Raw genomic sequence first — 19,054 nt, 5'->3', positions numbered from 1 at the left:
GATCGTAGAAGAATTATTTTTGCAACGTAACTTCCACAATATCCACGACACGGTACTCACGCCTGACCACTCTGACTGAATAATCCTTCACAGATGCAATAAGATCATTCTTATCTTTAAATAACATATTAACGCATAATTCACCTCTATCCGGATTGTAATAGCTTGTTTGCACTGCAGAAGGTACATCGACATAATCAGGAGGCTCTTCACCAAAAAAATTATTGAAAAATGATGGCATTTCAGAAGTGTTTGAAAGAAATGGTACGGTCTGCCTCTGTAATGTGTCACGAGGTTGTTGTCGAGATGATGTCCCCTCATCAGGATTTGTAAAAGTATTCACGTCTTCTTCTTCAGACTCGCTATATGACATATCGGGTTCAGAATCAATCCTCCAAATATCATCATTAGTGGCCAGATCCGGCCAACGAGCACTCGTATCTAATGTTGGATTCGACCAATATGGAGCATGATTTTCTTCCGACGAGACATTGATATATTGATCCCAAGACCCACTTACATCATCGAAATTTATATTACCGAGTCCTTCAGTAACTTGTGGAGCATAAGATTCTTGATCCTGGAAACCACCATATGTAGAAGTACCGGGTTGGTTATTGAAACCTGAATCGGATGCATGTGGAACATAGGATTCATGATCATCAAATCCAACATGATTCAATTGAATTTGATTCCACGTATAAATGCAAGCATATTGTCACATTGCATTATAAACTGTAAAGCATCATCATCAATGAGATTGATTTGAATTTCATGCCAAGATGATCTCTCTATGAATGAATATTTTGTTGACAACTTTAGAGAAAAAATCGTTGGATCGATCCTAACATTTTATGCACAACTTCAACCAACTCCAACAAATTAATAGATCGTAATACTCGTATCGGTCTAACAAATAGAATGCTATATTCAACCGATCCATTATCGATAACTACATGACCACCAAAATATAAGAGTACATCGATGTCAGACATTTTGCCAATGAAATTTGAGAGAAAAATCAAGAGAAAATTGATAACTCATTCGTCGAAGTTATGATCAATTATATAGACGAATCATGTTGAAGACTATTTAGATTTCAATTATATAACTTCACGTGATAATTCAGAATTTCAGACTTCACGTGATAATTCAGAACTACAGACTTCACATGATGGATTCAGAAAATGAACCGATGGTAATTAAGCGAAAAAAGAGAAAGGAAAAAAGGTACGAAAATACAATATAATATACAGAGTCCGTGCTTACAAAGCACGGACTCCGGAATAGGTGGACGTCCACGTTGGAGTGTCCGCAGTTTGTAAGGGTGGACGCTTACAAACTTTTTAAAAAGCGTAATATTTTAAAAAAAAAATTGCTATAAAATTATTGATAAAAATTCAAGACTTTCTATTGCAAATTCTTACTAAATCCAACAGAAATAAATTTTGAAATATTAGAAACAATAAATTATTTATTTAATTATAATTTCTTAGTATATCCAACCGAAAAAAAATTTATGATCTGGAAAACAATAAATTCTTTAATTAATTCTTAATTCTTAAGAGAATGAAAGTTCTACCCAAAAAAAAAAAACACATAGTTTCAGAGGAAAACTAGTCGACGGTATCCCAAGATATTTATAGGACTAGCTTGTATCCAAATAAACATTAACAATTATATTTTATCTTAAAAACTAATCATATTATTGACATATCAAAATATTTTGTTCAATAATTTATAATTTATAAGATATCAAATTTTTAAATGTTTTTTTTATGTGAGATGAATCAATTTGATTTATATTTTAAATAATAAATTATATTTTTAGTTTTTGAGGTTGAGATAATAACAAGATAAATAATTATTAATAAACATTTATGAAATAAAAAATCGGCGAAATGGTCAATTGGCCAGTTATCTACACATAACCTCAACCTATTAAAAAAAAAAAAAAAAAAAAAGATCGCAATGTCCTGATGGAGATGCTATCATACGCCGTTTTTAGTTAACGTGCGATTTCTTGTCGTTTTCAGTTAATCTTACGGGCACAGCTTGGAGGTCGATAAATTTCTCACGACACTTTTGCGAGTTGGCGGCGCTCACGAAGCCCTAGATTCATCGTTCACAGCTCCAGTCGCCGTCTCTCTAAATCATGTATGTATCTACCGCTGAATATGTTTGATGATGCGTTGGATTGCTGATCGAATATAAGTCATATTCAGCCGTGAATGAGGTGTTTTTGACTTCACCATCACATGTTTCCAAAATCTTTGAGATCGATATTTTTTTTTTTTAAAAAAATGGAGCTTTGAATCGTTCTGTGATTATGTAATTTATTGGTTTTGTTCCAGAAAGTTTTTTTTGGGAGATTTGAGCTGATTCTATTTCGGCGAAATTAGTTCATTACTAAATATTTATTTTGTGCGGCATTTCTTGTGATATATATTCGCGTCGCTCTTATCGGACCTTGTGCTACGTGTTAGATTTCAGTAAATATGCCTCTGCCCGGGTATTCTTTTTGCGGCATGCTTCTTATCTCCGCTATTGGTTTATTGAATAATCGATTTTCAAATTTAAGCTGAAGTGTTTCTTCATTTGTTTTCTTATTGACGGAGACTATGAAATAACATGTCGGGGAATTGGAGTTATCGCTCTATTTTAATTTACAAATTAAAGCTGAGTTCTGTTTATACTTTATACGCTTGCCGTTTTTTTTTTTTTGAGGTGTAAGGAAAAGATCTTAGAGTAATGATTTCTAAAGTAATTTCCTACTGTATTTTTTTTATTTTTTGAAAAAAAATTGCTTTCTTGCATATCCCATTAGTGAAATGTCAATGCCTTCACTGATGTGAATCTACTTCTTATCATCTGAAACAAGTTTAATGATAAATTTATCTGTTGAAAAAAAATTAAATTTTCTCTCCTTTTTTTCAATTTGTACTACTGGCAAGATCAACTATATGTTTTTGACAGATGGAGCTCTTTTGTCGTCAGCTCTTTAAAATTTATCCACCCAATAATAGAGTGTAAGGCCTAAAAAAGTTTTTTCGAGCTATAGAGCTTTGTTGTTCTTGATGATTTTATCTTCATCAAACTTTGCAGATCTTTTTAAAGCTGACTCTTGTTCCGTAATTTGTGTTGCGGAATGACTTCCTTTTAGTTATAGTTGGTGATATATAAAATTAGGTGCTCGAAAAGTGTGAAAATTAAATGTGCTTTGGTGTTTATTTTGGTTGATATTTTGTGTCTACCCCTTATGCAGGATGGCCTACTACCGGATTGTTTTGGAACACTTGAATTCTTGTGAAGGTATCATGTGTCGCAACTGTTAAATATACTTCTGACCACCTGTTACTTCCGATGGATCGACGTGACACTTCAGGATTTGTGAGTGGGGGATTGGTGTACTCTTATAGAGACGTCTAACCCCTAGTATTGTAGCTATTAACTTTAACCCCGGAAGTTAGGCAGACTGTTATAAGAGAATTGCATCGTTAGCTACTTGTTAATGGATTCAAGACACAATCTGAGTTTTGCTGCTAATCCCACACCTATCTTGTTCAAGAATATGCTTTACTCCATTCAAGTTGGAGGAGATGGAACTGAAGTTGTGTGCGATGCAGACATAACATTAAAACTTGTTTCGCCTAGTTTCAAAAGCCCCTGTGCTTCTGTTAAAGGAGTCAAAAGAAAGTGGAGTTTAGTAGATGGTCTTGCTAATCAACTAGTCGAAGCTTCTCTAGATCTCAACCTTTGCAATTCATCAAGCTCATCAGACAGCAAGGAGAGTACAGTTACTGCATGCACCCCAACGCCTTCAGCGAAGGGAAGCGAAGAAGAATCATCGATGGATCTAGATTTGAACTTCACCATTCTTCTCGGTGGTGAAAAATCATCATGCCCAGAGAAATCAGGCAGCTATAATTTGAAGTCCCTGAATATGTTACCCAATGCTGATCTGCAGTTAAGCCTTTCTAGCATGCCAGCTGTGTCTGATATTGCAGCTTCACAACCAAACTCCAGTGCCCTGAGGGCAGTGGCCAAGATGGTTGCCAGTCGTGGAGGTTTGAACACTGATGAAGGATCAACAGGAACTCCCCCTTTTCTGTTGCCGGTGAACATGGAAGACCTCAACTATCCGAACCAGGCTCTGGTGGGAAGGAAGCGAAAATTGGTATCTCCTGATCTTTTCTCAAATATAATGACAGCACCAAAAAGTTCAGTCGCCTGTACTTCCGGGATTTCACAGTCACTACATCATCGTAATGGCAATACTAAACAGTGTCAAGTTGTGGGATGTTTGAAGGGAGCAAGAGGTGCTTCTGGTCGTTGTATTGCTCATGGCGGTGGTCGCAGGTGTCAGCGTCCTGACTGCCTCAAGGGAGCTGAAGGCCGGACTGCATTCTGCAAGGCTCATGGTGGTGGTCGACGCTGTGAGTTTTTTGGTTGCACAAAGAGTGCGGAAGGACGTACTGATTTCTGCATTGCTCATGGCGGTGGCCGGCGTTGCATTGCTGATAACTGCACGAGAGCTGCCAGAGGAAAATCAGGATTATGCATTCGACATGGTGGTGGAAAGAGATGCCTGAAAGAGAATTGCAGAAAGAGCGCAGAAGGTCTTTCTGGTCTCTGCTTCTCACATGGAGGTGGTCGCCGATGTCAGCATCCTGAATGTGGCAAAGGTGCTCAAGGAAGCACGTTGTTTTGCAAGGCACATGGAGGTGGAAAACGCTGCACACGTCCAGGGTGCGACAAGGGTGCAGAAGGAAGCACCTCTTTCTGCAAGGGCCATGGGGGAGGCAAACGTTGCTCCTTCCAAGGAGGTGGATTTTGCCCGAAGAGTGTGCATGGAGGGACCCTTTATTGTGTTGCGCATGGAGGTGGAAAGAGATGTGCTGTAATTGAGTGCACAAGGAGTGCCAGGGGGCGAACTAACTTTTGTGTCCGTCATGGTGGAGGCAAGAGATGTAAAATTGTGGGGTGCGGAAAAGGTGCCCAGGGCAGCACTGATTTCTGCAAGTCCCATGGTGAAGGGAAGAAATGCTCCTGGGGCTGCCTTAACTCTGAATTTGGCAACGGAGAAGTTCCTTGTGACTCATTCATTAGGGGGAAGGCTGGACTGTGTGCAGCTCACAGTACTCTGGTTCAAGACGAAAGGGTTCATGGTGGTGTAACTGTACGAACTGTTCAGGATTCTAAGGCCAATCATACTGCTAAGCTGAAACGAGTCTTCATGATCGAACGTACATCTGCTGACATAACAATGATGGAGAATAGCATCTTGACTTCCAACAGCTGTTGGAATTATTTTGGTTTCCAATCAACTCCTCCATCTGTTGCATGCTCAGCCGCAGAAGGAAGGGTGCATGGTGGGAATCTAGTGGCAGCATATTCGAACAATCTTGGTTTCAACTTTATTAGTAGCAGAGACATAACTAGTCCATCAGAACCAGCTAAATCTTCCATCACACATCAAACCTGAACGTAAGATTATCTTACACCATGTTCTATAATTTTTAATAAGAACAATATTGGGCATGCAATTTGTATTATTGCGGTTGCTGTGTTTGTTAGTGTGTTAAGCATAATAAAACCCCTCTCTTCGTGTGAGTAGAAGGGAAAATAATATATGATATCTGTACCATTTAAGTGTGCCTCTCTTCGTGTAAATAGTTCATCTTTGTTCAGTATAGTTTTTCTGGCTCATGTGATGTAAAAGAATATATATATATATATATATATATAATTTGGAGAGAGACGTTGAATAGGAATAAATCGCTAGAATAGAAAATATAAAGAAGTAAAACTTATTTTCATGATTATGAAAAGAGTTCCACAACGTAGCAAAGTAGTTAGTACTAAAAAGTTTCATTAATGTATAGTATTATATATACATATATATCTATACATATAAGTAGGTCTATGATCTGATATATCTATATTGGTATGACAAGTTGATTCTATTATTACTTCTAGTGAAAAATTATACTTTTGAAATAAGAAATAATATTTTCACTCAAATCAGCAAAAATTATAAAATATACATTTGACATAAAAGTAATACTTTTAATTAAATTCATTATATATTACACAATATTTTTTCATAACACAACTAAAAAAAATGATATTTTTCAGTGAAAATAATATTTTAGACATACAAGATAATACTGTTAATAAGTCAAATATTTTTCAATCAAATCGACACATATTAGACAATATTTCTTCATATCATAACAAACAAAAAAATGATACTTTTGCAGTAAATAAGTAATATTTTTCACGTAAAAAATAATGCATTTCATTGTTCAGATTATACAGAAGATTCATCTCACAAAGTTGACTCGTGAGTAGAGTTGTCTAATAGGCCAGCCCGCCCTATCTCGGGCAGCCATCTTGGTGGGTTAGGAAAACCTCAACCCAACACAACCCAACCCACAGCTAGTTGCGGATTAGGCGGGACAACCCGTCAAATATTAAAAAAATTGTCAAAAATATTTTTTTTAAAAAAATACATAAATTATTACAAAAAATATAAATCTTAATTACAAAATTAATGAACCAATATCCATGCATAAATCATTAAAATAATATAAAATTTTCAAAATTCATCAGTCGTGCTTAAATCATCATAAATAAGAGTAAAAATTAATGCGGTACATTAACTATTTGTTAAATGACAAATTGATACACACACATTTGTTAATAGTCTAACTAGTACATCTCTACTAGATTCCGGCCAAATATCCAATAAATATTTCAAAATCTTGCCTTTCACCGTATTATTTATTCAGCCAAAAAAAAAGAAGAACGTCTTCCTACTTCAAATATTGAGTCATAATGTTTATTCATGTTTATTGTGATATAGTTGCTTCAATTTAAAATCTCTCGACATTGGTTGTTTTTTTGCCCAATTCAAAACTACTTCCACTTTACTTCATTACTTGGATCTACAAAATTTTTGTTGATCTAACCATAATTCACATTTGGAAAACTTTGCAAACAATTGTTTCTTCTTAAGAATTCGAAGAATTAATCTCAAGTATTTTGTGTGCTCTTACTCGGACTTAAAATAAACAAAATTGTAGACGAAAACAATCACAAAACGATCGAGATATTTATGAAATACATGATTCCTTAAATCCGTGAACACGGCCGAAGCATTTGTCAACCCAAAACGGCATACCAAAGTTCACGGCCGAAGCATTTGTCAACCCAAAACGGCATACCAAAAATTCAAAGTGCCTATATCTTGTGTGAAAAGCTGATTTTGGATCGTCTTCTTGTCTAACATGTATTTGGTGGTATGCGGAACGAAAATCAATCTTAAAATACATCGAAGTACCTTTCAATTGATCGATCAAGTAATCAATCCTAAGAAGTGGATATTTATTCTTGATAGTAGACTTATTAAATTGTCAATAATCAATACAAATTCTCATCGTTTCATCTTTCTTTTTGACAAACATAACAGGAGCACCCCAAGGTGATGAACTCGGATAGATATAATCTTTACCTAACAGATCTTATAATTATTCGTTCAGTTCCTTCAACTCGACATGAGCTAAACAGTACATTGCTCGAGAATAGTTTCAGTTTCTGGCATCAATTCAATTATGAACTCGACTTCTGTTCTTGTGGAAAACCAAGAAATTCTTCTAGGAACACCTCCGAAAAACTCACAAACATCTGGAATGTCATATTTGTTGGTCATCTTGCGATATATCAACATCATAAACCAGAAAACCTTCATGGTCAGAATCTAACAATCGAGTCATCTTGATGGAGGAGACTAAATGAATATTATCTTGATAACCTCTATCGTAAAAATTCCATAGGTGCAAAATTTGGTCTAAAACGAAATATTACTCAATAACAGTCCCCTTATTTCCAGTGTCTTCCAGCTACTTTATCGCCTACTTTGATTTCACGTTTCTGTGAAATATATATACGAATCGTTTCTGGATTATAACTAGAACCTCCCCTTTTCTGGATCCACCTCACATCAATAACCTGGCCCCTACCACCTACAGGTAGTTTTAAACAAGTTTCTTTTGAAGTAGATACCTGAATGCCAAGTATGGCTCGTAACAATCGGTCAGAACATCCACATCAACAATACAATCAAAATCATGCATAGGTAGGACTATGAGATTCAGATACAACATGAAACAATAACTCACTAAACATCACATTATCAGTGATAATCATTTTTGCAATCATAGTAGCAACTGATAGATTAGAATTCATGCTAGTGGTGCAAAGATCATGCGAGACAACGAATGCATGAGAAATAAACGAATGAGATTCTCCATTATCAAATAATACTCGTTTTGTAAAGTCATATAGAATGCAGTTACCTGTAATAAGAGTCCATGTAGTTGTTTGTGCTTAGTGCTCAACCATGGAAAAAACACGAATAGGTGGTTGATTCTGCTTCTGACCACTCTGTCATCTGAACTATTGAATTGGTCGATTAGATTGTTGAGAAGAATGGGATAGTGTGGAAATATGTTACTCCGAGCTCCATTAACCGCTTGACTTGATTTTCCGAATTGACTAGGACAAACTCTAGAAAAGCGACCCGATCTGCCACAGATATTACAAACCCCTTGAACTCCAACACAGTGATTACTAAAGTACTTTCCTCCACATTGATCACAATAAGAACATTTGTAACACTGTCCACTTTCATTCCTAGAACTAGAAAAGCTAGAACCAGATTTCTCAAATTGCTTCCCTCTCGGACGAAGAGATGCAGAACCAGATGACTGAAAATGCCTCCCAGACTTATGATGATGATGAGTAGGATTTCGATTACCACTTATTAAACTTGATTCAACTCTTTTAGCTGATTCCATAACTTCATGATAATTCATTGGCTTCACAATAGAAAAAAAAATGGTGCAGATGATCATTCAATCCTTCAACAAAACTCTCAACAAAGGCTCCTGACTGGCAGAGATGTGATGAGCATGCCTCAGCATAACATAGAAAGTATCAACATATTTCTCAACTGACTTATCTCCCTATTTTAGATTATGGAATTCAGAAGCCTTTGAACCATAGAAAGATATAGAGGACAATAACTATTCCTAACTTAAACTTAAAGATATACCAAGATGGAACAATCCACTGAGCATCTAGAGTCATCAACGTAGTAGCCCGCCACATCTTAGCACGATCTCTCAACTGGTGGATTGATAATTTTAGATGACGTTCAGGTGGATATTCAATTAAATAAAATAGATCCTCAATCTCAGACATCCATAACTCAGCTTCTTCGACTCTTTCAGTGCCACTATAACGAGGTGGATGTATAGTCTGGAAATGGGCAACTAATTCATCTATCCTAAGTTGTTCTAACTGTCCAGCAGCTTGGTCAACATCAATATGATAAACAATAGTGCGAGGTATACCGTGACCATGACAATGATTCTCTCAACAGAAATTTCATTATTTCCTTCCATTTCTATGATATAACAAATAGTAAATAAAATGAAAGTAAACAAACCATATAAACATATAAATATGCTGGAAATTAGCAAACACAAGCGCAACAAACATTTGAGGCCAAGACTCAAATTTTCTAGACTCTAGTTCGAGTATATCCCAGTTTAGAGACTCATAATCCACAGAAGCGCTAACAACTACAAAATCACATAAATATGTTTAATACATAATTTATATGTTACCATCGTATGTTATCGAACTGTATCAAACCTATATCAATTTCAACGGAAAACAATAATCAAATTTAATCTGCTCTGCCTAAAAATAATAAAACAAGCTGAATAATTCCATAATTCATAGGTAATAACTAAATATTCCACTAGTTCCCAAAATCACTAAAGTTGAATTTATTTTACTAAAAATCGAACTTAACGAAATAATTCCAAAAACTGTCTTAATATTCTCCAAAATTCCCAAAGTTGAATAATATTTCCAACGATTCTCCAAATCACGCATTAAATCCAAAATTCAACTAAAATTATCGAATTATTGAACAAATCGTTTAGTTTCAAACTTTTCAAATAAAACTATTTATTTAACTAATTCTTGCTCCAATATTCAATGTATAAATGATAATTCTCCAATATACAAACAACTAGTTCGATACCAATTTTTCGGTTGAAGATTATACTTCAAACTCGTCCAATGATTGAAACTACAACAATAATCCAATATATACGTTAATATAACACATTTCAATCGAAGAAAATGAATAAAATCGAAGCAGATAAGTTTCCCAAATTCGGCAGTCTATACATTCGAATAAGAGCTGGAATTTTGAGTTCAATACCTCAAGAATCGAAGCTTAATCGAACAATGGAGGTCTCACAGTAGCGTCTGGCCAAATACTCGCTGGAAAATTAAATTTGAATATACTACAAGAATCAGTAATAGCAAGTGCGTGTTGAACTACCATTTTCTCGCACCCAAAGAGCAGCGAAAGTTTAAAATTTTGTGTTTTGACAATAAATTTTTTTTAAAATCTTGAATTTTAACAATTAAAACTCATTTGGATGTTGTATGATTCAATTAAACATTCATAGGATATTTATATATTTACATTTGCGATTTAAACGTTGGACACCAAACTATTCCGGATTGTAACTGAAAAATAGTCATTCTTGTAAATCTATATGAACGTTCCACTGGATAAATCCGCGTTCTTCAATCACCTAATCAAGTCAACGATCAAATACTACGTCTCTCGTATCGCTCTAGAGATCTATGCGAAATTCTGCGCTGAGAGTAATCATCGGAATCTTGCAACTCTGATGACGGTGCGGCGGCTTCACGGTGAGGCAGTAGGCGATGCACTGACTGAGTTGTGGTGGTGCTCGGCTGAACTTCTCCAAGAAGGTAAGGGGTGATTTTGCTTGTAGAGTAGAGAAGAAAGAGACTCAAGATCCTTGATTAATTTCACTCTCAAATTGTGTGTTATATGCTATCAAATTTTGATAACATGTTTTTAATAAAATCTCTCTCAATCCTATCAAGATTATTCTTGAATCACGATTCAACTTGAATCCCTAATTGAATAATGATTCTATTATTTTCATTATTAAAATTCTGATGTATTTTTCATTCCTGAAAATAACTGATATAATTAAATAATTATAAACTATTGATAATAAATTATATATAATAATCAAATAACTAAATAATTAATTATAGACTCTAAAACATTTCATGTGAATTTTATATACATCAGTCACTATTGCTCAATTATTATTTAATTAGCGTACTCTAAATTCACTAATTAAATAATTGTGAATTCATTATAATCCCGATCAATAATGAGGCAACACTGATGTATCGAGAGTAAAGATCTCGTTCATATAATTAAAAAAAAAAATCGAAGGACAAAATTTTTCACTTATTCATTTTTGACAGTTACTTATTTTGTGAACTCATTCACTAAATTTGGTGGTTGCACTCCTCACTTAATTAATAGTCAACTTCCAATAATGGAATTTTTACTCATAAACTATTTTAGAAGCAATATGTTTGATCTACATCAAACTACATTCGTCAAATTCAAATTATTGAATTTAACTCTCAACGGGAACATATAATCCAATACTTGTGTGACCCTCAATAGTTCAGGGATATATATAGTCGTATGTTCACTCAACTAAGGTGATTTGAAACAACATTTGTTTCTTATTCGATCGTATCCTTGTTTGCCCTATTATGTGCATCATATCTGTGATTACAAGAAACACAAGCATGATAGCACCTATCGGATCACATTAAGAGTGTAGTAACATCGTCCCATTACCCCATATGTATCATTGATAGTGCCTAGACAAACCAATAGGTTATGAGCGAACAGTACGGTCATTTCACTCATAAATCTCGATCAAATCTGCAATCATTAGTACATTAAGAGTTGCAAATGAATTCAATAACCATGGAATGTATCTTTGAGCAATAATAGTGACATCAGATGTGCAACTAGATAACCACATTCCTTAAAGCACATATCTTACTCTAGCTAGAGATTCTCTACATTATTAACTCATTATATCATATAAAATATCTATATCCGCAGGTGAGCGGAGAATCCCCAATTACAAATCATTGGTACTCACGTACTTCGAAGCTATACTCAATATCGCCACTTGATGACTCTCCTGAATTTGGTAAACGAGTCAAAGTATAGTGCTAGTATATGTAGAGCCTCTATGTTGTCCCAGGACTAAGTATTAATAGTGCACAATCATAACCGCGTACTATTTATTTCACTTGATAAGTGATAACCACTTGGAAAGTCCGATGGTGGGTTGTTCAGTGATACATATCATTAGAACTCATTTGTATGAATGGACATCTCAATGACCTTGCCAATGAAACGTGTCGTTTACATCACATAGATTAGTATCGAGCTCAAGCAACATTTATCCTAATTTTAGCTGGCTGAATCGACTAGGTACATATTTAGAATATTCAGTACACGCGTGATGAATTTCATGATCAACCTCGCGAAATTGACCTCGTGGTACTTAAGTATATTCAATGTCTTCGTCTATGCAACTTGTATGTGTATACAAATAAAGTAAATGACATAAATGTATAAAATCCGTAAAATATTATTAAAATAAATCTCACTTCTACGTTAGAGTTAATAAAACTCAAGTCATAAGTTAACTTGCTGGACAACTACTCTAACAGTCCGTACTCTGTTGAAGATTTTAAAAACAGAAAATGTTTTTTTACCAGCAGACTAAGTGGTATAAATACCCATCATTTGGTCATTTATGAAGTTACTGAAACTAACATGTGACCGACGCTTAATTCTCTCAGTATTCAAGAGCATTCAATAGCCTTCGCTAATTTATTTTTCACATCGTGTTGATTCAAGAAACACCATACAGCAAGACAAAATTTCATTTAAATTCCTCATGTGTTTTAATAGTACCCACTTGTAATTCGTACTGCTGTGTATTCTAGACGTGAAGTTTGAATGTGTTGCAATCCATCCTACTGTTTGATTTGGACGTGTGTTGTTTGGTGTTCTCCCTGTCATTAGTCCAGCTAAGTGATCTAGACGTGAACTGGAGTTATTCAAAATTGTAATTCATCCTGCTATGTGTTCGGATGTTTGTTAAGATATCTTCCTTAGTTTTAGAAAGAAGGGGAGACGAATAATACTTGGAGCTTCTTCGATAGATACCTGAGAATTATGACACTTGACAAACTAGAGGTAGAAACATAAGATCACGAGGAAAGATGTGAGTAGGAAACAAATTTATGTATAAGATTTTAAGTACGATATCTCACACCTTTCCTATCTGCTATACGGAACTCAAGAGGATGGTACAATTACTTCACTGATCATCCATCATCGGTTCAGGTTCATGATAGTTGGTAAGATTTGACAACATAGATATTTGCTTGAGAATTTTTTAGCCTTGATTAGACTTGTAGCTTTGGTTGAAGTATTGATTCTCCCCAATGTCGAATATTTGTCCAAAACAGGATTGTGAAGAAGAATGTCACCAATATCTAAGTTAAAACAAAAACTTGTGTGAGACGATCTCACGAGGTTGTATTTTGTGAGACGGATTATTGTGAATATCGGTAGAAGTTGACTCGTCTCACAGATAAAGATTCGTGAGACCGTCTCACAAGATACCTACTCCTAAGTTATGCTAAGGAGATATGGAATATTCCAACAAGTAGGGATGGCAATTTTCCACGTGAGTTCGAGAGCGTGTCATCGGATTTGAGTTTGGTTTCTAGGATTTTTTCAAATCCTGCATCAGATCCGGGAGGTGGATATAGGAATTAGGGATGTTATCTCATCCCCGAACCCGTCCTAATGATAATACTAATATAATAATAGTAATAATAATATATTATTATTTCTTGTTTACTAAACAATGGATTATTAATGTTATTATATGTGTGTTGTTTAATTATTATTAGTATTTGAATATATAATTGGATTTTTGTATCAATATAGTTTAAATAAAATTGAAGAAATATTTGTCTATCTCAAATTGGTAAATGAATCGTGGATGGGGATGGATAATTCGCATCTGTCATGCTCTTATAGTTCCCCATGAAGCATAGTGGGAGATAAATAAGGGGCATGTTCAAAGAAAGTAACATCTTGAGAGACAAAGAGACGTTTGGTCAGAAGACAATAACACCGATAACACTCATGAGCAGAAGAGTACCCGACAGACACATTTTTGAAAGCCCGAGGATCAAGGTTACAGTGGTTGGGATTATGACTATGGACAAAGATGGTGCATCCAAAGGTTTCAAGCGGAAGTTGGTGAGAATGACAGATATGAGGTAAATGGTGAGTGAGAGTAGATATGAATGTCTTAAAGCTGAAGTGTCGACTGAGTAATCGGTTTATGATAAAGGTGGCTATTAAAATGGCCCCCAAACACAAAATACTTGTGAATATGGTTGGTGAACATGAGCAACCTCATTGTTTACAAGATAGGCACCAAGAAGTGAATTAAAGTATAACAATACGAAAGGTGCGGATCTGAGAGTGAAATTAAGTTTCGGATCATCTTATAACCGATGTGTGATCATCAATGAACGTTATGAACCATTGTTTACCATAAGACTTAGCAAGTGGGGAAAGACCCCAAATATCACTGTGAATCAAAGTGCACGATGTAAATGATGTATATATGGTTTTGGAGAAAAAGTAGTACGACTATGCCTAGCCAGTTGACATGATTCACAAGTATATTGAGAAATTTTATTGCCAAATAAGGAAAAAATCATATCAAACAGTTAAAATTAGAGCGACCAAGACGATAATGTCACGACATAATTTTCATAATAATAGAATCAGAAGCGGACGCAATACCAGGCAGACTTAGTTGACTCGAAGATGAAGCATTAGCAAGGATCCATCATGCCAAAACATACCAAGCTGGAGATATTAAGCTTTCTCCTTTTTTACGTACGTAATTTTGCACTTAAATTTACCCGCACAGATATTATGAAACCGACATGAAAAGCAAGAACAAAATGTATTACATTACGATGAGCCACGCCAAGTACAATCAACCACAGAAATTCACATCATTGTCGAATACTGCGTGTTGTGTAACATTCCAAATTTCATCCTGACGAGGTACTTGGGATCCTAAACGAAATCGAAAAAAGATAGCATATCATCCAAACATATGTAAACATTATGACACCCTCACGAAACCTGAATAGCAGATGAACATGTCAAACCTCCAGAAAATGCATACATGACATGTGCTCAAGCTGCCTTCTTGTCTTTCAATGGCCCTCTTGGAATCTTCCTCAGAACTTTAGCATCGAACACTGCGTACAGTTTATTAAACTCGGCATTTGCCTTCTCAGCTAAAGAGTCCACTTGGCGTTCATACTTCTCGTAAAACACGGGCACAGTGAACATCAACACAACAACTGTTTGTAAAATGAAGATTGTGTTAGAACATGATCATTTTGATAAATAATGACAATTTAGATAACATCATATTGATTCTCAGACGTACTTATGTAAAGTAGGGTCAAGAAATCACAGCAACTTCCGAGAAATGACGCGACCCACAAGCCAGCAATCACCTGCTTAGTAACAGCATTTGGTGTAGAAGAATGAGTTCAAAATGTAACAAAGATATAGAATATAAATTACTACATAGTACCACTCAGTTTCACTCATCGCCACACACAAGTAGATTAGAGGTTAAAGAAACCATGAACTGAAATTTGATTTAATAATGTAATCTACTTTTAGAAACTTGCATGGGATTACAGTGGTAAGATCTTCAGTAATAGATCCATTTACAGCTAAATCAAATTTCGAAAAATTACAAAAGAACTTATCTCATTAGCCAAGAGAGCCATAGGAACCAGTCAATTTTCAAGTGAAGGAACAACATACCAAGAGAAACTTCTTCAAATCCCTTCCCATCGCAATGTCCCTGAGAACAGCAAATGCCCGATTAATCTCAACCCTCAGATCAGATGCAAATTGCCTAGTCGAATCTTCGGGAATCTCTACTTTTGGGATTCGTGGTGGAGACCTAAACGAGAAGCAGAACACCAATCATTAGCATCCCATTTACGCAAGATATCATAGTAAATAGATTGACATCTTACTTATTAATAAAAGTGGTAGCATTTGACCACAAGGAACAAGAGAGCTAACACAAGAATCAAACTATGGCAGACCAATGTGAGCAGATGGTATTCAACGACATCGAACAAAACCCAGATCGCCGTTGCCCCAGCAAGCACTCCAGCCGAAAGTTTCTTGTCCTTCCATAGGAACAAGTCAGCCGCTAAGAATCAAGAACATTAAAGATCAATTTCAGATACATGCTACAGCAGAATATTTCAAGGACTTTCATTTAGATTACATGTTTAGCTTCAAATATCTCAACTGACTAATCGAACATAAATGATTAACGTTCCTAGAGTTCATACAACATCTCGAGTGGATTTCCACTTCAAGTCTTTAACACGAAATTAGAAAATTAATCAGTACCATCCCTTCAATTTCACTAACTAGATCTGGATCCAACTTCAGGAATAAGAACCCAAATTTCAAAAACTTCACAGGTTCAATATTTCAGAAATTAATGCATAATATAGCAAAAAATTCCAAAATATACATAAATACATCCACACACACGCACGCAAAATGAACTAAAACTTTAAACGGATTTTTTTCTTTTTTTCTTCTCTATTCTGACTCACCTTTGCCACCGCCGAAGACGTTGTGAACAGGCTTCTCCCTCCCAAAGAGACGGTACGCCTTATCCTTAAACCCCGCCGGCTTCTCACTCTCAGAATCAGACGACGACGAAGAATCGCCACCACGGATTTTGTCGGCAATCTTTTCCATAAAAGATTCCTCCTTTTTCACATCTTCCTTGATATGATCCGCCATCAGCAGAGGTATAGATACAGCAAAGCGAATCTATAGATTTACAGGCCAAGTGTGTGTCGCAACAGTCAGCTGAATGAATCTTGAATTGTGAAGGAGAATCTGGTTAGGGACCTTTATGTGAAGGTTGAAAGGGAGGTCGAATCTTGGCTGTTGATTTATATGGGCAGGTGAATGATCGGCCTAGATTTTGCCGGATGTGTCGGGTTTATGTTCTTAATTTATTTTCTTGATGAATTAACTTAAGGTGGCTGTCCTGTGGAAATGGAAACTGCTAGAACTAAGGGCTAAGGGACACGTATCTTTTATAATTATTATTTATTTATTTATTTTGAAAATTATTTATTTTTTTAAAAAATATATATTTTTATTGATCAATGTTGCTAGATAAATCTAATCATTTATAAAAAATATTAATTTTTATATCAAAATATTATTTTTTTATTATAAATATTGACAGGATTGACCCGTCTTATCAATAAAAATCCATCACTCATTTTTTTTATATTTAAATTGAGTGTAAATTAGAAGAACTCTAGGGTTAGGATGCGAAAAGAGTCGGGGTATTTTTATTACCATCTTTAAAACAATGAAATTTATATGTATTACTGTTAATCGATTGAGAAATCTTGTAAAAGTAAACTTTGTTGGATGAATTTTTTTTTACGTGTGACATCAAATTAACACCTTTTTTTTTAATTTATGGAAAGAGTTTTATACCGCTTCATCACTAAAATGTTGGCGTGATGATATTTTTTTAGTTTACCTAAAATAATCTCATTATTTCATATTTTCATTTTTTAAAAAAAATTAACAATCTTGAATAAATCATTACTAAATGAAAATATGAAACTATGCTTTATCTTATATTTTACAAACATGGTATAATATATGGAATAGGTCTCTTGTGAGATTATCTCACGAATCTATATACGTGAGATTGATAGACTCGATTCATATTTGGAACAAAAAAATAATATTTAGGCATAAAAAAAATATTTTTCATTTGTCTGGTAGGTAAGAGATTCATCTAAAAATTTAACTCATGAAACGAGCTAATAGGAGTTTTTGTGTAATACATATCGAAACATTAGTATTTTATTATGATTAGTACATCAATGTAGTTTTAGATATTTAGATGTGGATTATTTACTATGATAAATCAAAAGTTTGGAATAAGATCTCTTATCTTAATTGAGAATGTCGTTCGACATGTTTAATTTCATAGCATATTACTTGTTAAAATATTATGTAATAATAATAAGATATTATATGGATTTTGTATTCACGCCTCGTGTATTAATTATTCTTAGGATTGAAGATAGAGTTTAAATGGGATCAATATACAATTTTAAAATTTATTTTGAACTCGAGCTAATGTTAATAGTTGTTAGGCATATTTCTCAGCCATCTAGACAAAACTGTCAACTAGAAAAATGTTTTTAAAGTGCAAAATGTTAGTGAGTACTAGCGAGCTAGTGTATATTCACTAGGATAGGCTTTTAAAAAGTTATAAATAATAAGTAAATGCGACAGACACCACTATTAAGTCTGTCTGGTCCGATCAAACATAACATATTACTAGGGTGAAAGGAGGTTTGATCACTTACAGTTTTAGAAACAAAAAGTTACTGTGCATGATCCGAAACCTGATTAAAGATCTAGCAGAAATGGTTATGATTCTTGAATATATGTAGCTAGGATTTCGTTTCAACTGTAAAAGGAATGTGAATGTGAATGTTTTCCTAGATATGCTTGATCCAAAAGCTGTAGCCTACATTATATTATGTATGTACTACTACTTATATATATTTTCCCAGTAGTTCCACTTGGATAGCTTTCAATGGGACATGGGGATTCAAAGTCGACTTCTATATTTGTATTCATGTTAAATGGAGGTGTTGCCTCTTAGAATATTTTTAAGCAAGATTCCACTGCTGAGAAAAAATACATTGCAGCATCAACTACTGCAAATGAGGTTGTTTAGATGAAGAATTTCGCCAAAATTTGGATGTAATTCTCATTGGAATTAATCCAGTCTTGATGTACTAAAAAAAAGGTGATGCTATAACGCAAGCAAAAGAACCAATGTCTCATCAGCGATCCAAATATTGACTAAGGAAGTTTCACATTATCCGAAAG

General features: G+C 34.7%; 1 protein-coding gene and 1 pseudogene across 2 annotated transcripts; one reads left to right on the top strand and one right to left on the bottom strand.

Moving 5' to 3' along the window:
• Positions 1-1,966: 1,966 nt before the first annotated feature.
• LOC142526528 (uncharacterized) lies at positions 1,967-5,709 on the top strand. 2 transcript variants are annotated; one of them, XM_075630989.1, is made up of 2 exons: positions 1,967-2,157; positions 3,266-5,709. In XM_075630989.1, exon 2 carries the CDS (start codon positions 3,512-3,514, stop codon positions 5,483-5,485), a length of 1,974 nt encoding a protein of 657 aa, XP_075487104.1. In that variant the 5' UTR covers positions 1,967-2,157; positions 3,266-3,511; the 3' UTR covers positions 5,486-5,709. The 2 variants fall into 2 exon arrangements, with proteins under 2 accessions (XP_075487104.1, XP_075487105.1); XM_075630990.1 differs by having other exon boundaries at positions 1,967-2,236.
• A 9,289-nt stretch (positions 5,710-14,998) lies between these two features.
• Positions 14,999-19,054, bottom strand: part of LOC142526782 (reticulon-like protein B4) — a 41,562-nt pseudogene continuing 37,506 nt past the window's right edge.

This window comes from Primulina tabacum, chromosome 15 (assembly GCF_025594145.1).
Source record: "Primulina tabacum isolate GXHZ01 chromosome 15, ASM2559414v2, whole genome shotgun sequence".
NCBI lineage: Eukaryota > Viridiplantae > Streptophyta > Magnoliopsida > Lamiales > Gesneriaceae > Primulina > Primulina tabacum.
This window is presented reverse-complemented; position numbering and strand designations above follow the sequence as displayed.

What these genes read in the sequence shown, in the direction of transcription:
- LOC142526528 (XM_075630989.1), top strand. Translation starts at nt 3,512, where the DNA reads ATGGATTCAAGACACAATCTGAGTTTTGCTGCTAATCCCACACCTATC.